The sequence below is a fragment of the Macrosteles quadrilineatus genome, unplaced genomic scaffold, assembly GCF_028750875.1.
Source record: "Macrosteles quadrilineatus isolate MER2022 unplaced genomic scaffold, UCM_ALF_1.0 Scaffold_3__2_contigs__length_128488019, whole genome shotgun sequence".
NCBI lineage: Eukaryota > Metazoa > Arthropoda > Insecta > Hemiptera > Cicadellidae > Macrosteles > Macrosteles quadrilineatus.
The window spans coordinates 98,770,907-98,798,665 of record NW_026542596.1 but is presented as its reverse complement, the minus strand read 5'-3'; the positions used below and the strand labels follow the sequence as shown (position 1 = coordinate 98,798,665).

Sequence of the window (27,759 nt, the reverse complement as noted above, 5' to 3'; positions counted from 1 at the left end):
ATAGATAAATAGAAATAGTTATTTGTGCAACTAGTGAGCAAAGTGAGCAATTGACTCACTCGAGAGAAATCCTTAGGAATGGTTTCTCGAGTGAGGCAATTGCACTTTGCACTCGAGTTGCACATTATATTTTTCCTACAGTTACAATAAAACAAATAAATTAGTAAAGAAACGTGACATATTTTTACACAGAAGTGAACTTTTAATATGACATTTAATGATCAACACGATCAACAACAGTACAACAGTTGACCAGCTGATTTACAGCCAGTCCTGCCAACGTATTTCGCGCGCATACGACCTTGTCTGCATGTTACACACTCACTATTTCGTGCCTTCACGTTGCAAATCTGGAGTGAGACAAAGTAATTAGAGTGAGACAATGTTAACATTGTCTCACTGATGAGCGAATTGGCCACTTTGCTTTCTAAAATCAGTGAGAGAACATGTACATTGTTAGGTAACTGTAGGAAAATGTCTTTAATCATACAATATTCGTTATTTTAGTCGTGGTCCTCTGAAAATGGCCATGTCTCATCATCACTATTCCATGTAGGCAGACTTGACTCCTGCACAGTAAAATCTTAAACTATAAAGTGGTGTTTGCAGGGAGATGTCGTAGATTCTATCTGGTGAGATGGGAGTTAGGATTTCCCTCATCCCCAGAAATGTGCAGTGGATATAACAGGTTCATGGAAAGCCCGACACCCACCCCACCAGATATAACCTACAACTTCAGCCTGCAAACCACATGAAACTTCACTATGCAGAAGTCAATTCCCTTTAAGATCATCCCATTCAGCCTTACATCGAGGCTGAAAAATTGGTTAGTAATCATCTAAACTGTTCCACGGCCATTACCCAAAGTGAATGAATTACAATACATGTCTAAGGAAGGTTAAATGAAATCTGTTCAATAATCTTTGACATGTTGTGGTTGACGTTGCAGTCTTAGACAGGCAAGTAACAAGTAAAACTGGCCAATACTATCTACTACACAAGTTACACTGGGTAACTGGAGCCTGAAAAATAAACACAATACGTTATTTTACCCGTAATAGAAACCCTCTGTAACCCACATGTTCACCATATTGTGGACATTTTTTATGACCTTAGAAAATATTAAGTACTATTTTCTTCTCAAAGAGTAAAGTAACAGTTAATATTTGCATCATTTAAAACAGGTTAAATTTCTTATTTGAATTTGCACATTCCAGCTGTACAAAGTGAGGTAGATGAAGATTGTTAAGGTTTCTACTATTGTTAGAAAAACATCGCTAATAACTGCAGAGCTTTTAATGCTTGGTTAATAGCAAGGCACTGTGAACCCTTTTCACCAACTACAGGTGCCAGTGTAAGGAAACAACTTGTTTAGCAACACGTTTTGAAGGATTTGCCAATCAATGTTCCACTATGATTATCATTATCAATACTTTTGAAACAGCAACCTAGGTGGGTATTTTAAGTTCAAATGAATGCAAGAAGAGTGTAAAATTATGAATGAGATGAGTGTAAACTGACTAAGATCAGCTGTTCCTTCATCCAAAACATTTATTAAAAGCCCGATGTTCAAGGTCAGCTAGGCCCAGTTTGGAACCATCAAAAATCTAACTTGATGTTTTCAGAATAAAATAGACACCCTTCTGATTGATTGTTAAACAAGCACTATAACCACTTAGTTACCCAGCCGCTCAATAACCTTCAGGCTACAACAATTCTGATGCAAGATGGTAAAAAACACAACCTCAAGGAAACGTAAACAATATCTTCACCACACTACAATGTTTTTAGCCGTTTTACAAATTTTAATTGGAGGCTGAAAGCTACATATTGCTGTCCATTCCACGTTATTGTCATTTGGTGACCGAGCAGGTTTTGGCGGCACTAGGGCCGAAAATCAGCTGTTCGCCTATTTACTTAAAAGGGGTTTGCAGCTCTCGATGATCTTGAGCTGGCAAAACCTCATTTTTGGCCCTAGGTATGAAATATACTATTGAAAAAAACTGTCTACAGTAGTGTACTGATTCTAAACAGGCTACACAGTGATGAAGTTTATAAAACTTAACTGACAAACATTTTCAGTCATTAGTTTTTCACGGTTTAAGGCACTGAAAATTTGATAGTTTTAAGGCTCCAGTTTCCCTGCAATGAGACAGATGAAATGTAATAAATAAATTTGTACATGAAATATATAGACGACGACAACAGAACAAAGCTATAGAAGAGTTACACAAGTCAAGAGTTGGCAGTTGCTTTAGAGACATAGCCTTCTCCGGGAAGGGACTAGACTAACATAACAGACTACCAGGTAGCTCAACACTTACAAAATATAGTCTCAAAACAATTCTTATAAAACTATAAAGTTTATCAAACAGTGTGTATACTTGTTAAAATATTTACAAACATCAGTTTTTCATAGGTAAGGCCAGCATTTAAATGAAAAACTGTATTAGCGTCAATTCCATATTGAAAGCTTTAACAGTACTTTTCAACAATTCATCAAGCACATATATAGGCATTTAATGGTAATATTATATGTTTAAATGCACAGCGTTATCCTGTATAGTACGGCTGTTGAATAAAATGTGGATAAACATAAACAATGATTAAATAGTAGTGGTAAAATTACTGATTAAGTAACATCAATCACATAACGTTAACGATAACTATAAAACAAACAAGGTTATAACAAGTTATAGAGGGATTTAACATTAGTTTAAATGCTTGAACAATTCATCAGATTAATTTAAAATTGATTCAATATATTTATTTGGTATATTAGTACTTATTGGTTTGTTAACATACAAGTATTTTAATTAATTTGTTATTTTATTTAAATGCATCATAAATTAAATTTTTCTTTAATTGGTAGACAATAGTTACAAACATAAATATTAATCAGTTGCACATGGTTATAAACACAACAAATTGGAACAGAATGTCTTATGCTAATTCCTAACAATTGTCCCTCACACTGGAGAAACCTAGCCTATAGAATGTGTTAAAAAAATTGAGATAAATATTTAACTGGTATTTTATTATAGAAATAAATAAAATAGGAATGCTTTCTTCCCTGAATTAAAGTGAGGTTATTTACTTCTCTACATTTTCATAAATTAAACCTAAGGAAATCATAAGCCGGGTGTCTACCAGTTCCCTTAAATACAAGATAATGACTTTTCAGGGGCAATTACAGAATTACAATTCAGAACTATCTGTTGTCATTGTTTATCTGCTATAACGAGAAAAAAAACATCAAATGTTAAACTCATGATTTGACCATTCAGTAAATCTTGAAAGAGTATACATGTAGGACAATTTTTTAACAAAATAAATAACATAATTTAAAAACAATCCCACTTTTCAATTGTAGCTTCCAATTTCCATGAATGAAAAATCACATTCAGCCCTTGTAAAATCTGTGATTTAGCCTTTTAAAATAAAATCGCTAAAATCTGTGACTTCTCAGAAGCACCCTTGAGTATAATTAGTCACTTAGCAATGGTTTCTGTAACTGGCAGACTGAACTTATCGCTCTATTGGATACAATGTGTGATTGATAATCTTAATCCATGGCAAGGTGAAGTGACAATGACAGACAATAGAGTCGAACAGTTGTTATACAAGAAACATCTGAGTTACTGCGGTCGCCACTCTACCTGGAGGCGTCCAGTTCCCTGCGGTCAGCTTCGTCCATCTCAGTGTCGCCGTAGCCCCACAGACGACTGCCGTCTCCGCTACGGGCCGCTCGGCGCCTCACCATCGACTCACTCACAGTCTTGCAGTCGTAGGCCCAGCCCAGCCGCGCGAACGCATCTATGAACGCTGTCGTCCAGTTGAAGCAGTACTTGCCCAACTCTGAGGTCTTGTAGTCCCAGGGGAACACGTGATGGTAGTTGTGCCAACCTTCGCCCAAAGCTCCCAGAGACACCAGTACGTTCTCTACGGGACTGATGCTCCTGCAACAGAAACAATGACTGAGTGTAGTGATACACAACATTTATTTGTTCATTGTGATTAGCCACAAAATAAAAGCTTACAATGGTGATTTCAAAGAAAAAATAATATCACTGCTCTAACTCATCCCAGTAGTGGATGATCTAAATGTTGACGTCCATATCAAGTCCAAGTCACTATCTCATCCATTAGTGTCTTAATCTATGTTGTGATTTTCTCAAAAGATTCACATTGGATTAAGTTGAGAGTGACATTTTAATTCCCATTATTAAGAAAAAAGAGGATAATCTTTTAAAACTTCCTATCCGTGAAATGAGAAACCAGCATGTTTACCATGCAAACAAATGCATAGTGAAATAGGCATGAAAAAGGAACTGTCGTACTTCAAATCAAATTAGTCATACTTCAATTTGGTTAAAATACTGTTTAGATATTGATTTAGAAAATTTGTAAAATATTGCCACACTTCAAATATATTTTACAAATAAGAGTACAGCAGATCCTTTATCAACAGAAACACTTTTAATACTGACTAACCGCCAAATGCCATAGAGAAAATTAAAATACCAAAATGTATCTTAGACAAAGAATGAGAAAGTGAAGTGACGGACCAAAGGGTGGCAGAGGGTTGGGGAAGATTGTTGACAGCTACACAAGCTACAAACACACTAACTCCTTGCAACATCTGCCTGCTAGACAGAAACATACTCCAGCTGATTTGTTACCAATGAAGCAGTGTAGGGATATTGCTGCTAGAAAACGGAGTTAAATAGTATATTTCGTACCTAGGGCCGAAAATGAGGTTTTGTCGGCTCGAGATTGTTTTTAAGTTCGAGACTAAGTCGAGAACTTAAAACGAACGAGAGCTGCAAAACCATTTTGGTCCGTGGTACGAACGCTATTTTTCACCACACTATACCCTATTACCACTATTCACCACAATAATAATGCACACTGATAGTCAACGCAATTACAACTTTAAGGTTATGTAAAGAAATAATTTGAGGAATCAGCAAAAATAATAAATAGTTGCTAGGCAGCAGTGACAATAAAACAATTCTATTGCAATGCTATGGATACTGATTGTATATTTAATATGCATTCATGTTTTAAGAAAGTAAGCGGGCAGCTGATTTTGCGGCCATAGGGATGTAAAAACCTGCTCGGTCCCCAAATGACGATGACAGCTGGCATGGCCAGCAAAACGTAATTTTCAGCCACAAATTAACGTACCGTTATGTAAAACAGCTAAAAACATCATAGTGTGGTGAAAAATTAATAATTGATCTACATGTACAACTAATTTGTATACACATACTATGCCTTATTTTTTATTAAAATGTTATATAATCTTAGTGCTTAACTTTGTTTTCTTATTCTCATCACTTTAAATATTGAAAAAAAAAACAGCCTTTCTTTTCAACTGAAAATTTAGTTATTCCAAACTACCTCCACTCTATTTTGGTAAGAAGAGATACTAGTGATCTTCATTAAAAATACTCAGAATACCACAAGCAACACCATTACCAAGACACAAAATTCAATTAAGAGTAAACATCTCACCAAGAACCTTGGGAATATACCCAACAGGTCAAGACTAAATAATAGAATTTATGTTAATGTTGGCTACTAATTCAAACTGCACAATTTCAAAGAAGTTTTCTCAACTTACTTGTCGTAAGGTCGAGAACCCCACATGTGAGCGAAACTGTTTACAGCGAAGGCCATGTTGAGGGTTAGCGAGAAACGGAAGTTGAAGTTTATGAAGAATGAAATCCACAAATCTTCATTCCAGTAATAACATGGGATCAGCACTGGGAGCCCGATGCAGAAAATAGCGAAGAGAGGAATGTAGAGCCTAAAAAAAACACAGAATAATACAGTATCTCTTAGAAATAAATATATAAAAAATTACATTTGTTTTCTCATTCATTTGAGTATTCTTTTCTTAGGAAAATAATCATACACACACTTTTTTACATATGCTAGCTCTAATTTTATGAGACCAACATTACAACCCAGACTTATATCTGCTCCAGTCCAGTATAGTGCCATCATTATCACAATACAATCAACAGCAATAATTGTATTTTTGAAATATTTTCACCATTATTAGTTTATAAACAGGTTATAACATCAGTTTGAGTGTCGTTACAATTTGGGGGTTTTAAAATAAGAAACCATGAAGCCCTGGACTACTGAATCAGATTTCCATGATCGAGGATCAGCAAAGCAAAAGAACTCATAAAATTTGAGTGTAAAAAGTATGGGGAAAAGATATTTGAAAATTTTGCATGTGAAACAAAATTTTTAGGTCTAACCTTGGACAGTCACTAAATTGGACCTCAAATGTCGATAAAACATGTAATAAAATTAGCTACGGTATTTTTACTTTAAGACGACTATATTTCCCCTTTGCAGTAAAGAAATTTTGTGTGTGGTTTATTATTCAAATATATACTCCCATATTTCTTATAACATTGAAATTTATGGTGGAACAAATAAATCTAACTTAAATGAAATTTTACATTTACAAAAAGAGACCATAAGGTGCATCCTGAATTTAAATAATACCCCCGTCGCAGCAAACCTGCATACTAAGCGAATTTCCATTTACCCGGCTTGATTTTTACTAAAATATTCCCTATAAATTTTCAGATTTATTTCCTATTTAAATAACATTAATTTTAGTGAGTAGTTAGGTTTGCTGCTACAGGGAAGATGTTGAGATGTGTTTTTTTCAATTGAAATATTGATAGCTTAGTATGAAATAAACCAAATTGCCAAATTTGATTAAAATATATCCATAAACAAGCAAACTAGAACAGTTTATTTATTCTCCATAAGAATAACATGGGAATTTTAAATTTTCTCCGTAGTCAATGAACATTTAAAAACACTTCAATATACCAAATTATTTGTTTTTTTAAGCTCTTCAAATTGGTCTAGAGAGAAATTTAGAAATTTTAAGTTTTTAGGGTCAAAAATGAGAAAAACCCATTTTTACCCCAAAAAACCCCCCATAAACCTCTGATCCCATGGTCCGATTATGCTGGTTCGCGAACTCGTTCGAATAAATGTAGGTTTACACGTTTGTACCAAATTTCATCAAAATCGGATCAATTTTGCTCGAGTTATCGCGCTAACGGACACATATATAAATATATATATATATATACTAGTGGCCTATAGGGGCCATAGCCCCTAATTTAGACTACAATAAAAAAAACCATATATAAAATGACAAATATTCGAAATAGGCCTATGTTTTTAAAATTATCAATTTTATGTTACTTAAAATTAACAGTGTTTTTTGTTTTATATATTGGTTTTCCTTCCGTTGGAGTCGTATATTAAATGCTCCTGATGTGCCAATGAAATACAATTGTAAAATAATGATTAAATCAATAACACAACATATTAAGAAATGGAAACGTGCACACGGTTTGGCCTGAGCCCGGAGAACGACGAATCAGAGGTGAAATCATACAGCCAAACATTGCACATCTTTTCTAGTTTAAAATTGAAGATTTGTTTTATAATCTTACGAATTCTGTTATAGTTTCCATTTTGAGAACCACATGTAAAGGTCAAAATTATTATTAATTATTATTAAGGCGACTCCCCATTTCGCGGTAGTAAGTCAGAAATATATCTATGAATTTGTCCCTGATTTTTAAGACGGTAAGGCCCATTTCCCGGAATCTCTTTTTGTGTAGCGGAAAGCGATGGCTTTTGCGTCGCTTTCCGCTACACAAAAAGAGAAGGAAAGCGGTGCAAAAGCCATTGCACTGTTGTATTGCCTTATGTTTTTTATGAAGTTCGAATCATGTAAAAACGGTTTTTTTAGTTCATCATTTACTTGTGGTTGTGGCATGTCCATTGTGGCAACATGCGTTGAAATGGCCTCCTCTGCGAAGTGAAATGCGCCACAATGCATGCAAGTGCTTTAAGAGGACCTAGATTGTGAGAAACAACAGTCAACTCATTTCCAGCGTTCTTCTAAAGACAGGTTGTAAAACAGCTTCTGGATTTCACAGTTAGTCCCTATATGACGTTCTCTTTTGCATTTCTTAAGTCTGTTGAATTCCTGGACACTCTTCCACGTCTTGCAGGTCTTCCCCTACCCTGTCTAGTTACTTCACTCATTATAAAAACGGAAAACAAAAAAAATAAACACAATTCATTATGAAACATTATTTACCAACATTGACTTTCGGAATAAATGTAAACATTGCAAATAAATAAGTAACAGCTGATAGAATGCAGACGTTTTTCAGTCCCCATGCATTTCTTATGGTAGATATTTTACGTTATATCTTGTTTTCTGACAACTTTATGGGAATTCTGCTATTTTTCCCGAGTCCCTGGGGTCAAGACCTTCAATTTAAGACCTCGCCCACTTTTCTGCGACTTACCAGACGTCCACAATTTTCTGGTAAAAATTTTGCCTTACAGAATTATATATATAGATATAAATATATATATAAATATATATATATATAAATATATATATATATAAATATATATATATATATGAATTTGAACGGATGGTGTTTTTGGCCTCTGGGGACCTCAAAACGAAAAAGAAAATCGGTCCCGGGTCTAGGTCTTACCATGAGACCTACGGTAATAGCTTATTCCCTATATGGGAAATTCGCTAAAAATGAATCATGAAAAAATTGTTTCAAAGAATTAGAATTTCTTACAGTTTATAGCCTCTACATTATTTATAAGACTATATTATATGTTAAAAGCTGGGAGTCGCAACTGCAAAGACAGCAAGATGTACATACTTACAATACTAGATACAAACAAAATTTTGTAATGAAAAAGCATAAAAAAGAAAAAAATTAAAGAAAGCCCTGATCATATTGGGGTTAAATTTAATAATTCTCACCACCTTGTAGCATCAGAAATGAGGAAAACAGAAATAAGTTAAAAAAACCTTAAGAATTTTCTAATTAGTGGAGAGTTTTATAATTTTGAAGAATTTACTGCACTATGTTCAAATATATAAATAAACATGTAAATATGTAAAAAAAATGGATCCAGAAAATAGTTTTAGTAGGCCTATTAGTTATAGTTTAAGATTAAGACACATTCATGTACACATTGTTGTATGTCTGAATAAAGATTTATTTGACTTGACTTGACTCATAGATTCCACTGTCAACAAGGCCTGACTCCTCCCCCCCCCACAAGTTATTTCCTCCTGAAACAAACCCTTTTAGCAAATTTCCCTATAGGGAAGTAGCTATTACCGTAGGTCTCATGGTAAGACCTAGGCCCAGGACCGATTTACTTTTTCATTTTGATGTCCCAGAGGCCAAAAACACCATTCGTTCAAATTTTTATATATGTATATATATATATATATATATATATATATATATATATATATATGTGTGTCCATCCGCACGATAACTTGAGTAATTTTTGCCCGATTTTGATAAAACTTGGTTTGAAGGTGTAAGGCGGGATAAACTTGAACGAGTTCGCAAACCAGCATGATCGGACTATGGGAACGGGGGTTTATGGGGGGTTTTATGGGGTGAAAATAGGTTTTTCCCATTTTTGAACCAAAAAACATAAAATTTAGCAATTTCTTTCCAAACCATTTTGTAGAGCTTAAAAAAACAAATAATTTAGTATATTGAAGCGTTATTATGCGCCTAATGGTTACGGAGAAAATTCCAAAAAACTGTAAATTTAAAATCCCCGTGTTATTCTTATGGAGAATAAATAAACTGTTGTCGTTTGCTTGTTTATGAACATATTTTGATCAAATTTGGAAAATGTATTCATTTCATACTAAACTATTAAAATTTTACAAAAAAAAAAACCTTTTTACCTTCCCTGTTGCAGCAAACCTAAGTACTCGTTAAACTAATGCTATTTAAATAGGGAATAAAAGTGATATTTTTAAGGAGACATTTTAGTGTAAATCCAATCAGGCAAATGGAAATTCGCTTAGTCTGCAGGTTTGCTGCGGCGGGGGTATTTATGTTTGACACTACCAAGATAGGATCCCATTAAATTCTGTGCATTGTGGTATTTAACTGCTTTAGATTGCACCACTGGTGCTGAAGTTATCAGCGGTTATTTTTTGTGAATATGTCTGACTAACTAACCTCAATCTCTGACCAACAACTAACATGTCGAGTTTTGGTGTGATTTTACTTTATCAGTTTACTCCGTGATTATAAGTTGTAAATTTGTAAATGTTTATTTTGATATTATATATTGTCCCTTGACTGAAATGTGACATTACTTTTAGAAACTTGAGACACTATTTTAGGCCGGTTTTTGTGAACTTTATTGACTGTTTACCAACAACCAATATTGCGGGTGTGACTTTTATCACTTTGGATATTTATTAATTGTAAATTTGTACATATTTAGTTTGTAAACTGTTTCTTATGGATAGATTTACCAAATTTGAGGTTTGGGACATTACATTTAACCCGTTTTTGAAACATTTTGTCATAATGAAAAAACAATTTGATCACCACGTGAAAAAGGTGCAGCAGCATTTTGTATAAAACACTATAAAATATTTATTTATTTATATTTGATAGCAAGCCTAGTGGTAAGTAGGCCTACCTCTTCTGCCACAGTACGATGGGGTCGTTGTCCAGGTCACTCATGTCCACAGCCTTGCGTCTCACCTCCACATCAGGGTGAGGTGTGAGTACGAGCCAGCCTACATGCGAGAACCAGAACCCTCTCCTAGCGTCATGTGGGTCTGAGTCTGTCTCACTGAACTTGTGATGCACTCTGTGGTCAAGGGCCCATGCGTACACGTGCCTCTGTAATAAAATAATCAATCAATAGTACACTACAAAGTACAAATACAAACTTTCGTTTTTGACAAACGTTGTCTCTGACAACTGAGTCAAAAACGGGGGCGAACACTACTCCTTAAAAATATCATTCAGAGACTTAAAGAATCATTTAGTACAGTAATTTTCTGCAATTACTAAGAACTACAATATTGATACAAAGTTTACCACTATAAATTACAAAATTTAATCACGTAGCGGTTTACCTGGCCTGCAATGGTGAACAAGAAGCAGAGTAGAAGCCGCAGAGGCCACTTAGCCTTGTAGGCTCTGTGAGACCACAGCCTGTGAGCCCCAGCTGTGATACCAAACCCTGACGTGTAGACCATTGCGAATGCTGCGGAAAACAAATCAGTTCTTACATCAAACCTTATATACTGGGTGCAAAAACAAAAGTTCTGGATAAAATATAAGGTGGTGCAATTGAAAAGGAATTGGCTCATTTGTTCAGTCAATTGCACTGAACATAATGTGATTGATGTCCATAACAACAGTTACAACTTTTGAACTGAGTGAAAAAGGTAACACCTACTTTGTACTCAAATAAACACTGCCTATATGAATAATGACCAGTTTTTAATCATTTCATGTTTATACTTTACATGAATCTGTATACGAATGTAGCATGAATAATGCATGACATTGTATGTCTGTATGTGTGTTTTTTTTTAACTAGCCTATCCTGATATTCTTGTGATAATTGAATATGGACTTGAGAAGCCTGAAACTATAGTAGTGCACAAACAAACATGTAGGCCTATTGAATTACATAGCAGGTAACCTGAGGTACATTTAAACTATTCCATGAGGAAATGTCTGTATTTTTTTGTAAAGTAACTGGAAAATACAAGGCTTTGCAAAGCACTAGTACCTACCCCAAGGGACAGTGTACCACTGGGCCCTGGTGATCATGAGGTAGAGGCCGTAGAGAGCTCCGCCATGTACAAACAGCTGAGCAGCGAGGTCTGGCCAGCGGATACGAGGAATGTACTCCGGCTTGCGTCCACACTGGGCGTCTCCACCCACCTGTCAAAGCAAAATTTATTTTTATTTTCATTTATTCAATGCTGACACATCATGGTGGGTTCTCAACCGAGAAGATGAGTAAACGAATGAAATGATAGCTTTGTTACTGACTAAGATCGACTGGTTCTTTAGCCACCATTTGAAAGCCCTATGACCCCACACAATTGGGACCAATAACCATAAAACGCATCTTACTTACTCAGGATCAGTCAACCTTCTAACCAAGCAGCACTATAGATAAGCTACCAGGCTATCCATGTCAGAAAAATATACAAGAAAATTATTTTGATGTTTTAGTAGAGGTATTCATACTGTAAACATGTAGTGTTTCCGAAAAAGTTCAAGTTGGCTGAAAGTGTTGTTAACCAATAACTTGTTAATCTGACTGTCAAAAAGGCTGTTCCTTTGAGTAGAAGGTATAGTTGATCTGAGGGACAGTTGGTAAGATGGCATTGTTTGGGTGTTTGGGGAGGACAGCTATCCCACTGGAGGAGCTGGACCCCAAGATGGTCTTGTCAAAATCCCAAGACCATATACTTTAGTCTTGGGCCAGATAAGGTTGTGTGTTTTACTATATAAGAGTTAAGTGTTCTCTCCCAAATATGGGTTTGGATTATAAATTTAGTTTATTGAGGTGAAAGCACTTGCATTGCGAATACATTCAAATCAAATCAAATCAAATCAAAATTTTCTTTATTCATTATGTACACATAGAGTACAGAATGGCGTCAACAAGTACTATTATAAACTAGTAAGTACAAGTATATATAATACAATAATAAATTAAAATTATAATCACTGTAAGAAATTAAATTAACTGTTACAGACGACATATGCTTAAAAAAATTCATTAAAACTGTACAAAGGTTTAACAATAATAAATGACTTCAATTTCTTTTTGAAGGACCCAAAATCAGTTATACATTTTATGTTTTCTGGTAATGAATTATAAAATTTGATGCCTGAATATGTTGGCTTCTTCTCATAAAATGTTCGCTTATGTCTATTAAAACAAAAATTATTCTTATTTCTAGTTTCATATCTGTGATTAAAACCTAGCATACAATGACTATTTTGATTTTTTTTTATCCACAGAATCAGATAATAGATTAATTGGTTGTAAACTGTCATTATTCCTAAATTTGAAAAATGTTCTCTGGCTGACTCAAACCACTTAAGTTTCATTATTATTCTTATTGCTTTTTTTTGTAATATAAGTATCATGTTTACATTTTCATTAGAGGTGTTACCATAAACCAACAAACCAAAAGAGACATGAGAGTGCACAAAAGCAAAATAAACTGCTTTAAGGGTTTTAATATCACAAAATGGTGATAATTTTCTAAGGATGAAAATACCTGTTGACATTTTTTTACAAACTTGAGATACATGAGTGTTCCAGCTAAGAAGTCTATCAACAGTTAAACCAAGGAATTTTGTTTCCTTAACTTCATCAATAAAGGAATCATTAAGACAAACATTCTTTACCACAGACCCACTTTTCCTATTTGAAGCGGAAAAATTAATATATTTAGTTTTTTGTTTATTTAATAAAAGGTTTAAATCAGCTAAATGTTGTTGGATTGCATTAAGTTTTATAAAAGAAGATATTTCTATATCATTTGCATGGTATCCGGATAGTTTTATATTTACATCATTTGCATATAAAGTGATTTTACTTTGATCACTGAAATTAGCTAAACTATTGATGTAACATAAAAAGAATAAAGGTCCCAATATAGATCCTTGTGGTACACCATATTTCAACGGACTGTTACTGGAACGGCAAGATATAAGTTGATTATATTTGTTTACGTATTTCAGTTCAACAAAAGTAGTTCGATTACATAAATAAGATTTGACAGAGGAGGAGCGTTTTAGGTAGTCGATAGTAGATAACAATGTCATGAAAGAATTAATTTGATATCCACTCCTTCAAGAAAGCTTCTTCAGAAGGAAAGAAGAATAACTTTTAGAATAGCCTTGACAACTAGGGAATAAGAAACACCTAGTTGAAGAAATGTGCAGTAAAAACTAATAATCTCAAGGAGCAGTGTAATTCTTTAGTTTGTTCGATCATCCATCAATCAGTTTCTTTTATATAAACATTTTCCATACAAGCAACATACAAAGTGGTCATATATGAAGACCTTAGAATAACTATCAAGAAAGATGTATCTTATCTATTTGTGTTTGTGGTATACAGTTAGGTAACTGTGGTCATAGGCTAGCCAGTGGTGATTGCAGTGATATGACAGGAGCCAATGGCCGCACCTCAAAGCAGCAATGTCCAGTTTGTCAGACACTACCTCCGAGCCATTGTGATTAGTCAACTAGTATCACTGTCATTCACAAGCTTAAGTAAAAGAGGGAACAAGTTCCCTCCGTAAGGCCGTCGACACACGGGAAGACTGTTTTTCAACTGAAATCGGCGTTCCGACCAATGTAGATAGGTGGGACAGTACACACAGTGCGACTGCGATGCGACTAGTTGAGGACCATTCGGCGATCAGTCGTAAGCATCCGGACCTGCCGGTTGGAAGGTGATTTCAGTCGCCTGGTTTTAACAACTTTTCGCTTATTTGTATTGCGCTTTTCAAGGATAGGGCATCCCAACTGCAATAACTCCTCATAAGTACTTTTTGACATCCTGTACATAGACTGAAATTTTGTGTCTGTTTCTTGTAATGCAGCTACAAAGAGCCTACATTGAATATTTGTTTTAACATAAGGATGTACCCAATACCTTCTACATCCTCTACGCTTTCTTGATTGTCTATAAAACACCAGGGCTTCTTCATCACTACTACTCATTTCGAACACCACACACAGTACACAGTATCATTATAACAAAATTAGAACTCATTCACTGTCTCAACTCAACTACAATTATTTCAGTCACGCCCGTGTGCGGATTTAACCAACGCAACTGCAATCGTAATCGCGTCACAAAACAGTTGGTTCAACTTTAGTTCGGTTTCAGTCTTCCTGTGTCAACCGCCTAAGTCCTAAATCTGCCTGAAAAAATAAAGACAATTTAAATTTAACTTTCTCTTACCTCTGCGCTAGTATCATTGTCTGTGATTACTCGGTGAGTCACCAGTGTCTCAGTCCGTGACTCCATCTGTACAACACAAGGTAAAACATATCAAGTTTATTACAAAATTACTATACTTCAGGCACAGATTAGTTCTAAAAAATTGATATCAAACAGCTTACATTGTACCATAGAAGATTTTAAAACATTTCACTAAAGTAGAATCTCTCTTGTTCGGAACCGTTTGGTTAGTGTTTGAATGGTTCGGATCCCACACTCACAGACTCACTTGTCTTTGTCTGTAGCCACGTAAAGAATCAATTTACAACCTGTTCAATGCAATTGTTTTTCATTTAAAGATATACAATGAGTATACATGAATGTTGTATTGACATTTTGTTTAGCACAGCTCAGTACAAACATGTTGTGAACCCCTTTATTGTTCAGTATAACAGCTCGTTTTACTTATTTTGTTAAACGTAACGTGTAATTTTGCAATGTATTTATGTTGTGATAGTTTGTGGTAGTCCACACACTTTTTTGTTCAAACGTTTGAACAAGGGTTTAGAACCAAAATGTCTGAACAAGAAGAACTCTTTAAGTACGGTATTTACAAAGTGATAAAAATTTTTAATTAAGTTTCTTTCAATCCTTTACATTTTTTTCTCTGCAAAATGTCCTTAAAAAATACAACAAAAATATAACATAATCGACGTTTATCAACCAACCATGTACATACATGTCATGTGCATTTTAAAAGGCAGGACACTGTTTGGTGTGTAAATTATTGTCAGGTCTGTAATTTGCTTCAACCTTGAACTTTCAAAGTCGAATGTGTCAATATGTCAGTGGAAGGGAATAGACAATGCGATATTAGAGAGGACCTCAAAATAAACTTTAATAAATTCAAACATGTTTTAAACTAATTATATATTTTGTGTGACTCTGTAACAAATTACATGGTAGCCTATAAACCATTATTCAATACAATGCCATTAGTAAGATAACAAATGAAAATGACTCAGTAAGTGACTCACCCACTAACTGATTCAATAATATCTAGTGAGTCAACAACAGTAAAACATGTGGCTGGCAGAAAATGTTGAATAACCTATACAGTACAAACAGTTTAACTTATAGACACTACGTTCCAAAACTGCAGGCTTCACTAGAGACTTAACCGATCCTAAAACTACTCGACTCATTAATTATTGGATGTGTGGTAACATATCATTCCACTTTGATAATGTCCAAGACTCTGCTACCTACATTTTTAGTTTATAGCTTTGACAATGTCTATTACAAAACTGTCTCTAATGACAATAAAGGATTCTTATTCTTATTCTTTACAGAAGAATTTCAAACAGATTTGAAAACATTGTTTGTAAGTAAATATTTGGATACAAAATACATAAATAAATGTATTTGCTCCAGGCTAAAAACTAATTTTAATGTGATACTACAAAAACTGGAATGTATTTTTTACGACTTTAATACCGTACCACAACTATCAGAGATGGCATAAGATCTCAAAAGAATTGTCAATTTTAAACAACAAACAATAATGTTTGCCAAAATTTAAAAGGTTTATATGTTATGTATATTAACAGAACTGTAAGTTTTGTTCATTTCTATGCAATAGGCCAACTGTTTGATGCATTTAGAGCCCTTATCCAACACTTTATACATAACTAGTGGCTTGTAAGGACATAGGTCCCTATAAAAAGCTCAAATGTAAAACAAATTATTGTAATATTTAAACAAACTCAGAATTAAATTATCTATGTGTCAGAATAGATATCTCTGTACACCATATCTTTTGGGTATAAAAATTTGTTTGTTTGTCTTTGTTTGCTTTTATTGACATTATTTTCAATGACAATAAATAATTTGAATCACTTCAGAGGTTTAACTCTGCCAGAGGCAGCTAATTACTATTTTTGGTATATAAATAATCAAATATTTTTGGCCACGCACTTGTTTATGTTATCATAGAAAATGAAATGTTGTGAGCAAATAAATTATTTATGTCTCAAAATAAAGCTTGACTAAATTATAAGGATCAAAGTTTGATTAAGTAAAATCTAAACATACAAATAGATTATTACAACAAAATTGGCAATTAGTTTGCAAGTCTTATCTGGTGTATTGCGATTGTTGAGACTTGAACACTACCTGGCAAGCTTAAATATTGAAGTACCGATAAGATAGCATTGGCAAACGAAGGCTTGGTTACCAAGAACGGCAAATGATTTATGTGTACTGTACGGTAACTAGCCTGTATTGATCCCTGGCTATTAAGTTCGTTTACATGTTCTCAACTTTTTTAAAAGGGAAAGATTGTTAAGAATGTCCCTAAGCTATTGACAAGATGAAATTAATACTGAGATGCAAGCTCTATTCTAATGACACACAAACGGTATTTAAAAGTAATCCAAACGGTAGATTGTTAGAGTTAGCCTATCTAGATGTAATCGATAAATACAATTAAAAAAATAGTAACTAACTTTATACCAATATCATCAACAAATTTGTTTCTAATCACATACAAAATGATTATCAAATTTCTTGTACTTGTAGGCTAATTAAAAAAACTTTTAGCAATAATATTTTTGTAACTATCAAATTAGTTTATAAAATTGTCTACCGGTACTGGCAATCAGTTTTTAATTAATATTTAAGACCTCTTAAAAAAAGAATATTCCATATCTAACAGTTAAACTTTAATAGCATAATAAAATAATAAATAGAGATTGGAAACAATTTTTCAAACGCTGTATATTGTATAACTAATTTTTATTTAATAACTTGGCGTTTGGGATGTATACAAAAAGTTCCTTCAGCACTTTGGTCAAAATAGAATAGACCTGTTGATAATCTATAAAGTATTTTACCATAACTTCCTAATTTTAATTGTACGTTTCAAACCCAAAATGAAAAATATTTTTGCAGCTAAGCACTATACTTACTGCCAATCGATATTGTCTCCCAACGAAATACTCACATTGAATTGCGCAGATCAATCGTTGACGGAACTAATGACTCATCGGAGACCTAAAACAAAACTATTATCAGTTAATGAGACAGGCGGACACTTGACAGTGACACACAACACACTGGTGCCGCAACTGCTTCACAAAGCCACCGGCCGGTGCTGGGTTACAATCAATAATCTGTTTACACATATCATATCACATCAGAGTCTTGAGTATCAATGTTGCTGTATCAATGATTACTATCAATACTGCTATATCAATGTACCCATATCTAGGTAGTGATTTTGTTTAAATATAAATGTTGCTGTATCAATGCACCTTGTCAATGCCGCTAAACAATTAAGCGATATAATCTTTTAAATTGTTACTGTAGCCTACTCTAATGCAGAATCAATGTTGAAATATAATTAAATGTTGCTAAACCGATTTCGATTTGCAATGTCAATGTTGTTATATCAATACAATTGTATTTATAGATGTTGTTAATCTTATCAATGCTGACTTATAAATGATTATCTAAATCTTTACTGTATTATTGCAGCTTTACCAATGTTTCTACATAAATGTATATTACTATCCATGCAGATTAAAAAAAAATGGCTTTATCAATGTAGCTTAATCACTATAGCTGGCCCACCTATTCACTGATGTTGTCTAAGATTTGTGTGTTCTGTTATCTGATGGTGTGTGCTATTCCAAACAATAACTTGATCTAATTGGCTTTCAAGTGCAACAAAATCTCACAAGACTTAAAACCCCTTTTTAAACTATGATTCAAACTCACGATTTTCCATTTCAATTTGAAGACCTCATGAGTAAGTTTTAAAGCATATTTTCAACCCCATCTATCTTATTTTGAAAACAAATTGATATGCTTAATTAATTATTTGTCATCATGCATAATAATCTATTAAAAAATAAATGCTAAAATTGATAGGATTTATCATTAATTGATAGGAACAAAATCTATAGCCTATAGGCAAGCATGTTTCTTTAACACCTTTTTACTCAGCTCAAGTGCACCGCAGAGAAAATCCATGCATACTGTTAGATAGTATATTAAATTACTAGTCCTGAAAATAGGTGTTTACCGGACGAGTGTGGTCGTTCCCGTGCGAGACTTAGTCGGGTGCAGGATTACCATACGAGATCTGTAAACATATTTTGGACGAGTGACATACGATATTTTACGCCATACCACTTTAAGCTGGCATAACAATAAAAAAATCTGTACAAATCCCCTACCGACTATATGATTATTTTTCACTAATCATAACCCCTCTTTATGTTTTTGCATATAAACCACTCATTACAAAAATTTAATCAGCTGATTGGTGTCCCGTAAAAACTCATTACAATACAGTTAGTACGTAATGAAACCCCATTTGATTAAGCTAGCGACAATCGGCTGTTTTCTGGACTAAATCCTTGCATGGAAAATTTGTTAAAACAGTGTAGTGTGGTGTAAATTAAATTTACAGTTTTTGATCGATTAATACAGTATATAAATGAATGATGATGCTTGATGGCAAATCTGTGTAGGCATACCTTTAATTTAAGACCAAAATGATTAAAAATAGGTCAAGTAGAAGAGCTAAACCGACTCAGAAAATAGAAACCAATATTTTTGAACAAATAGATAATAAATAATAGATAATAAATGGGATGAGTTAACTCGAATTGAAACAAATTATATTCAAAAAAACAACAATTATTGATTAAGATCTATAGAGTTGATAAAGTTATTGATTGTTCTTTATTTATTTGATGATTAAAGTAGATGCTAACACCAACCACTTTCATAGATACACATCTAATGTGTGTCTATGTAGACAGCAATGTCCACCGACAGTAGTTTCGAGCCATGTCTCAAGGGCTGGTTCTGCTTTGTTTTATTTTGTATTTGTATTAATTATCTTGTATGTCCATTTATGGCTCTCACAGTTGCGAATCGATAAAAATGATCCATTTAGGGAACAAATGTAGGCTATATTAAGTGTGAGGTACGGTGAGTAAAATGCAAATTTTCAGGAAAATGTTTCTCCGGCCGGACACCAAGGAAGATAAAAACCCAGAACATTCCAAAGCCATATCCTTCCATCCCAGATGGTCATAATTTTTTTTTGTGAGAGTATATTCATGCCATTCACATTTCTTAGGCCAGGCGCACACAGAAGATTTTGAGTCTAGCAACAGATGCCTGACTAATTGGGGGACTGTTGCGCAACCCACTCGGAGACTCTGAAGTCTTCTAGCGACAGTCGAGCTGGAATGCGCATACAGGCAACTTTTTAGTCGTGAATCGTAAGACGTAAGTTGGACATTACATTCGTTAACAGCGTTATAGTACCGAATGGATTTCAATGATGCAGCCGTAGTAGGTGCTTTGTTGTTGAAGTTTCGCGCGTGAAAGAAGAAGAGAAGATACTGGGGTTCATCCCAAATGTAGTCAGCAGCCTGTGAATAGTCTTTCAATGACTTAAAATACAAAGGCAGCCTCTTCTCGACTTCATCAATTAATTGTTCCATCACGGACACTCATATTTAAGTAATTTTCTAAAAACTTCAGACAACAAAAAGAGAGCAAACACTAGTGACAGTTTAGGCCACGAGTAGCTGAATTCCTGGGGTGAGACTGAGCGACACAGCGACAATTTAGTCGCATATGTGCGCGTCTACCTTTGTTTCAATGGATACCAAACCTGGAGCGACAGTCCCACGACAATTGAGTCGCAGAGCTGTCTCTGGCAAATTGGGTCCGGGAACATCAGTTGCAACAGATGCGCGACTGTCCCTAGACTGTTTCCTTGGTGTGCGCACTCCAATTTAAAACAATGGTGAACATTTTAGTCGCGCAACTGTTGCTAGACTCAAAATCGCCTGTGTGTGCCTGGCCTTAAATGTTTTGAAGGGAAGGGTCCAAACCCTGGTCTTGTTGGGTGTATACAAACGACGCACAATGTCCTAATCCCCGAAAGGGTACCCCTATCAACTAAGCTGAACCCCGCACATGACCCGCAGGTGCCTCAGAATGTCCTCAGCGTCTGCCTCAATGACTCTCTAATGTCTCATTCCCTACATAACAATACATTGGCAATAATAGAATGCTTTAATGGAAAGCAATACTCAACCACTAACTTATTATAAAATACTAGCCGCTATACCCACTAAGTATATTACTAGGATATCTAGTACGATATACAAGTGCCATTAATGCACGTGCAAAATACTATATTATCAGGATAACATTATTGGCACTTAACCCGTTCCACAGTTTCAAGGACCCTACATTTCTTACCAATGATTATAGTTGTACTATATGGAACCTTAAGTTGAAATTATGGTTTGGAGATTCTCATCCTCTAAGCATCATCTCTCGTTCAATAAAGGAATCATGAAAATCACCAGTAGGTGAACAATGTAACGTAATTATTTCTCGGTGTAGTGCTGTGAGTTAATTATGTAAAGTAACAAGACATTTTCGTAAGAAAAGTTATATTTGAAACACCAAGTAACTCTGTTGTTATGTCAAACGTAAACAAACAACAATGTAAACAAAGTATTGAAAACACATTTAAATTGTATCAGCTGATTCAGTACACTACATCGTCCCCCCTTCTTCTAAGAGTTAAGCCAGACGAAGTTGATCTGCGTGGCATCGTCTATTTAGTCCATTTGTATTTACTACATATGAGTAAGGACCATTCACTTTCACAATCGTTCCTTTCTTGAACCCAGCTCCAGATTTGTCTAGTACCCATACATTGTCGTCCTCTTTAAAAACTTTTTCTTTTGATCCAGGTTTTTGTAGCCGCTGTTGAACCAACTCTTCGTCGTTTTTCTGCTCAACGTCAGGAAACAACATGTCTAATTTGGAGCGTAATTCGCGACCAAACATCATAAATGCTGGAGTTTTTCCAGTAGATCTTCTCAGTGACGTTCTGTAAGCAAATAAAAAGCTGTTGAGTTTTTCTTGGAAAGTCCCAGCATTTCCTTTTGAAGCATTCATGCGTTCTTTGAATGTACGAACACATCGTTCCGCTAACCCATTGCTTTTTGGGTGATAGGGGGTGATTCGAGCATGTTTAATGTTTAGGCTCTTACAAAAGGTTTGAAACTCGTAGGATGTTAGCTGTGGTCCATTATCGCTTAAAATTACCCTTTGGATAGCCAAATCTTGAAAATAACTCTTCTAAAGCTTTGATCGTTGACTTTGTTGAAGTTGACGACATCGGGAATACTTCAAGCCATTTTGACCGAGCATCTACTACAATCAACCACATTTTCCCCATGAAGGGTCCGGCAAAATCGATGTGGATCCGTGACCAAACTTCTCCAGGAACAGGCCATGAGAATAACGGCATTTCAGGATCTTTGCTTCTGTTTTCTTGACATCCATTGCAATGTCTAGTGTGTTCTTCCAAGTCCTTGTCCAGTTTAGGCCACCAGACTTGAAAACGTGCCTTCCCTTTCATAGCTACAATACCTGGATGTCCCTCATGTAGTATTTCCATCACTCTTGATCTAAGTTTCGCAGGTATGACCAATCTCCCAAACCAAAGTAGAATTCCATTCTCAAAGGAAAGTTCTTCACGTTTGCTGTAGTACGGTTGTAGGTTAGTGTCTTCATTATTTTCCAAAGGCCAACAACCCCTTTTTAAATAGTTTACTACTTTTGAAAGTATTGGATCAGTTTTTGTCGCTTCTTGCAAACACTTTGTCGATATTGGTAGATCCTGTGAACGCAAATGGAAAAGGTGTGCTTTGTTACTGCCACCCTGGTCTTCCTCTGTAGATTTTATCGTATTTTGCAAGGGAAATCTTGATAATAGATCGGCTGTTTTGTTATCTTTGCCCTGTTGATAGTTGATCGAGTAGTCATAGGCACTCAGTGTTAATGCCCATCTAGCGATTCGATTTGAAACTACCTTCGGAATTGAATCATGTTCACCGAAGACTTTAACCAATGCTTTATGGTCCGTTCGAACTTCGAAATGTCTACCATAAAGGTACTGTTCAAAACGAGTTACTCCAAAAACCAAACCTAACGCCTCCTTTTCTATCACGCTGTATCGGCACTCAGCATGATCAAGGCGCCTTGACGCAAAAGCTAAAGGTTTTTCAGTCCCATCAGGATACTTTTGGAAAAGAGCAGCTCCAACACCAATATCACTCGCATCAGTTGCGAGGATGAGAGGTAGGGATTCGTCATAGTGAGCCAACGTGTCTGTTGTAGTAAGAAGATGCCTCAATTTTGCTGCTACCTGTTCATGGTTTTCGTTCCAATGCCATTTCACGCCTTTCTTTAGCAGTTTGTGTAATGGAACGCACAAGGACTGTAAATGGGGAATAAATTTACTGTAGTAATTGATCGACCCAAGAAATGATCTTAACTCTTTCACATTTTTCGGTGATTGCATGTTTTTCACTGCTTCCAGATGTTCTGTCGTTGGATGTATACCAGCTCTATCAATTCTGTGACCCAAATAGTTAACGGAATCTTGAAACCATTTACATTTTGATGTCTGGACACGAATTCCAGATTCTTGAAAACGTCTTAACACTTCTTTGACACGTTCGATATGTTCCTCTCTCGTTGGGGCTGTGACTATGACGTCGTCAAGGAGACAAGCGACTCCATGTAAGCCTGCCAGTACTTGATCCATCTTGCATTGAAAAACCCCGGTGGCAATTTTGATTCCGAAGGGTAAGCGTTTGTACTTGAAAAATCCTTTGTAAGTAGAAATAATCAGGTACTGTTGTGCCGATGGTTCGACCTCCATCTGCAGATATGCATCTTTGAGATCTATGACGGAGAATTCCTGGCCACCTGTAAGTTTTGAGGTGATCTCTTCGAATGTAGGCATAGGATATTTATCGGGGAGCATATGTTTGTTTATAGTATTTTTGAAATCCGCGCATATGCGGATAGCTCAAGACGGTTTTACCACTATTACTATGGGCGAAGCCCAAATGATAGGTTCATTCCTGGCATCGACTGGTTCTAAAACTCCACTGTCTACTAATCGTTGAATTTCATTTTCCACAGGTTCCCGTAAAGCAAAAGGAACTGGCCGTGGTTTTGAAACTACAGGAGCTGCATTTGAAGCCATGTGAAAAGATACCTTGTGATTTTTAATCGTACCTAAAGAGGGACTGAAAACTTCTGGAAAACCGTTAACAATGTCATTAACAATCTGTTCACTTACTTGTTCTGTTTGCTGTTTGGACAATGTACATATTTGAGCCCCAGGTGGCAGTGGTAAGTTAAAATCAAGAACCCAGTCTAGGCCGAACAAAGGTATATCGTTTTTCTTAACAACAATTACCGGTAACTTACGTTTGGAACCAAAAGCTTCAACTGAAACATACGTTTTACCCATAGTTTCAATTAGAACTCCTGTATATGCATTAAGATTTTCTGTGGGAAATAGTTTAGGAGTTCCTAGATCTCGCCATATGTTTCTGCTAATGATACTGAACGCTGCACCTGGGTCATACAACATTGAAATTGTATGATTGTTTAACTTGACTGAAAGCATTACTTTCGACCCTTTATTAATCGCTTGGATTTGATCTGTATCAGAAAAAGATTTAACACTAGAGTTACAAGACGAGTTTTTTGCCTCTAACATGTTAAGTCGCTTACCTTTGATAATGACTGCATTACCCACTTTAAGACAAGTGCGTGCAAAATGATTCAGTCCTCCACAGGCGTTGCAAGTGGCATCGACAGCGGGACAGCTCGTTCCTTGTGTATGTTTCTTGTAACCACACCGAATGCAGTCAGTTCTCTTGTTAAGATGTAAGATGTTTTGTTTCGAAGTGTTTCCTTTTGTTTCTTGTTTCAACGGTATCGTTTCGAAAGCATTCTTCTTGTTCCTGTTGCTTATTCTGTTGACTGAACGTGTATTACGGAATTGTGACTGTTGATTGTCAACATTTTCCAATAAAGTAGCAGTGTTTGTGACTTGTTCAAATGTAGTATCTGTCGTAGCATGTAAGCGCAAAAGTTCAAGTTGCCAGCGATCATTGTTGATGCCCAGAACAAACTGATCTCTCAGCCGTTCGTCTAAGTTGTCACTAAAGTCACAGAGACCTGCAATTTCGCGCAAAGCAAATTCAAAATGACTAACAGATTCACCTTCTTGTCTGAAACGGCGACTAAAGATAACCCGCTGTGATAGTGGTGCGGATTTTTGTGTGTAGTATTTCTTAAGTATATCAATAACTCCTGTAAAGTGAAGATTACTGATGGGATCAGGTCGTGCGTGGTCAAATACTAGCTTGAAGGGTTGAGGTCCAAGGTTCCCTAGCAACAAGTCTCGTTTTGTATCCTCATTCTTGATTCCTCTGTTTCGTAATGCAATCTTGAAACGTTCGAGCCAGTAAGTCCATTCTTCAGAATGACCATCAAAAGCATCTATACGTAAATCGTCGGTCCGTTTAGTAGACTGCGCCATTTGTAGTGCTGTGAGTTAATTATGTAAAGTAACAAGACATTTTCGTAAGAAAAGTTATATTTGAAACACCAAGTAACTCTGTTGTTATGTCAAACGTAAACAAACAACAATGTAAACAAAGTATTGAAAACACATTTAAATTGTATCAGCTGATTCAGTACACTACACTCGGTAACCGGGTAATACCACACTCCGTTGATCTAGTGAGAATTTTATAACGTACTTTGCACCCGACCAGACTAATCACCAATAACCAGGAAATTTGACTTTTATGTGTCAACATTATTCCTCAGTTACACTGGACTGTCCTTCAGTTGCTGCTTAGAAGGCTAACTGTTAACATAAATCGTTACTTTCAGTTTTATAGGTGTATTTCCATTTGTAATTTTTGAAAAATAATCGATTAAGTCAGACAAGTAGTGCGGCTTAACACAACAAAAGTCCCAAAGGGCAGGAGGAAAACTAACGAGATTGATTAATTAAACAACGACAAAAATAGGTTAGTAAAAATTTTTTTAATTCATAGGATACAAAAAATACTACACTACCGTAAAGGTATTAAATGTATAATGACAATAGTTTTTATTTAAATCAATCATGAGATTTCTCAGGAGGGTAGATGTGCGTAGTTTAAGGAGGCGACCTGAGGGCTATCTCTACCCCATGTGCACAGTTTATATGTCGACCTCCATTTTGGTGCGTGATTTGAGTGCGCCTCTCTTGTTACTACATTGGCCTTTTGTTAGGTAAGTAAACAAAACAATCTCTAAATATGCCTCGTGTTGGTGTTGTGTCCTATCAAGCATAGCCTACACACGTGTGTTGTATATTCAGAAGCTTTATAATGCATGCAGCAGCAAATCTGATTCGTCTATTTCCTGTGGTTACTGGTTGGCTTGGAATGAACCCAAGTCGGGTAAGTTCTATCCTCAGGATGTCATTTGTCATTTGCGTACCAATTACTTAATGAGGTAAAAAAAATTCTAAAACAAGGAAAAGCTTAATATTTATGATTAGGCCTAGATGATTTTTTTAAATGTATCGCCATGTAGCATCAAAAGTTTAAACACATCTGATTTATGAAGGTGGTAAAGTTTAGGGTTGTGGTGGAGCTAGGGCTATCCTTTTTCCAAAAATACTAAATACCAGCAGGGGACCTGTGTTTTTTTTTCAAGATGGTGGTGAACAATTATTGATCTTGACATTAGTCTGGTAAGTAGGCCTAATGTTCATAAAGTAACTTAGAGAATCAATCTTTTAGGCGTAGCTTAAACTTAATAAGCTACCTAATTTGTCATAAGTTATTACTTACATTGTTTAAATGGTAATAAAAATTGTTAGGGTAGGCGTATTAGTGGTTATAGTACCCGCCTTATCATAAGGGAGCTGGTTCGATCCTTTTAAGAAAGATCCATTGTGAAACCAGATGCCAATAAGATTATAAACGAAGGGAGTAAATTTTATGCTTAATCTATAGTCATACACAAAATTAACTTATCCCTAACCTAAAAGTTTGTTCTCTTTTGATAAAGATGCCTAGGGTAAAAAACATTAATTTACCACAGGTAATTTTATGTTAGGCTAGTTAAGTATAAAAGAAAACGTTTGATAACTTTATATAATACTTTCTACAATCAAGGCATTTTTGATATTTTTATCTGCGGTATGCTTTAATGATATTAACTTAGGTACCATCTTATTGGTACCTAGGCCTACCTAACATATTTGTAGCCTAAGTTATTCTTTTTGTTATTTGGATAGACATCATAGTCTCCTAGAAACAGTATACAAAGATAGACATTTCAAATTAATGTATTAACTAGGTAGCCTATAGGTAACATTTCATAAATGTTCCATAGAAAATCCCTCTTTGTAGATATGTTAACTATTTTGTGAGGAAAGATTCCATGAGCCTAAACCTAAAGGCATGCAAAAAGGCATTGACAAAATAAAAACAGTGCAGATATTTTCATGCAAAACAGTACAATCTGCCAATGTCTTACTGTAATAATGGTGTTTCTGTATGAAATAAATAAATAAAGATTAATTTTTACTTCATGATTTAGTTACCTAACTTTAAATAAGGTGTACAAAATTTATCACATACATTCTATTGAGCAATCAGGATTAAATAATTTGTAAAAACATCTAGAAAATGTGACAACACCCGTGCACCCCCCCGGTAAGACACAATGTATTTGTCAAATTTGTCTAGGATTAAATAAGTAACATGGTTAACTTATCTTAAACACTTACTTATTAAATATAAAACTAACGAAAGTAAGTCAAAAAGTTTGACGAAAGGTTTTAGTATAATTGTTTCTTGATCAAACAAGACTTACCAAATAAAAATAGCATAACACAACTACTTATCCACCATTCGTTTAGCGTCTTCAGTGTTTTGGTTTTGGACGGTTCGGTTCGGTTGATGTTGA

The 27,759-nt window shown here is 35.2% G+C and overlaps 3 protein-coding genes across 4 annotated transcripts; all 3 read right to left on the bottom strand.

Annotated features, from left to right (window-relative positions):
* Nucleotides 1-314: 314 nt before the first annotated feature.
* Nucleotides 315-27,759, bottom strand: LOC128988437 (acyl-CoA Delta-9 desaturase-like). 2 transcript variants are annotated; one of them, XM_054409713.1, is made up of 8 exons: nt 27,667-27,759; nt 17,870-17,919; nt 14,887-14,952; nt 11,678-11,828; nt 11,009-11,139; nt 10,564-10,769; nt 5,630-5,815; nt 315-3,959 (listed from the first exon to the last, which is right to left on the bottom strand). In XM_054409713.1, exons 3-8 carry the CDS (start codon nt 14,950-14,952, stop codon nt 3,656-3,658), a joined length of 1,044 nt encoding a protein of 347 aa, XP_054265688.1. In that variant the 5' UTR covers nt 17,870-17,919; nt 27,667-27,759; the 3' UTR covers nt 315-3,655. The 2 variants fall into 2 exon arrangements, with proteins under 2 accessions (XP_054265688.1, XP_054265689.1); XM_054409714.1 differs by lacking the exon at nt 27,667-27,759 and adding an exon at nt 18,953-18,962.
* On the bottom strand, nt 22,004-23,728 carry LOC128989405 (uncharacterized protein K02A2.6-like). The gene has a single exon (XM_054411294.1). It carries the CDS (start codon nt 23,726-23,728, stop codon nt 22,004-22,006), a length of 1,725 nt encoding a protein of 574 aa, XP_054267269.1.
* On the bottom strand, nt 23,795-25,324 carry LOC128989404 (uncharacterized). The gene is made up of 2 exons (XM_054411293.1): nt 24,511-25,324; nt 23,795-24,027 (listed from the first exon to the last, which is right to left on the bottom strand). Exons 1-2 carry the CDS (start codon nt 25,322-25,324, stop codon nt 23,795-23,797), a joined length of 1,047 nt encoding a protein of 348 aa, XP_054267268.1.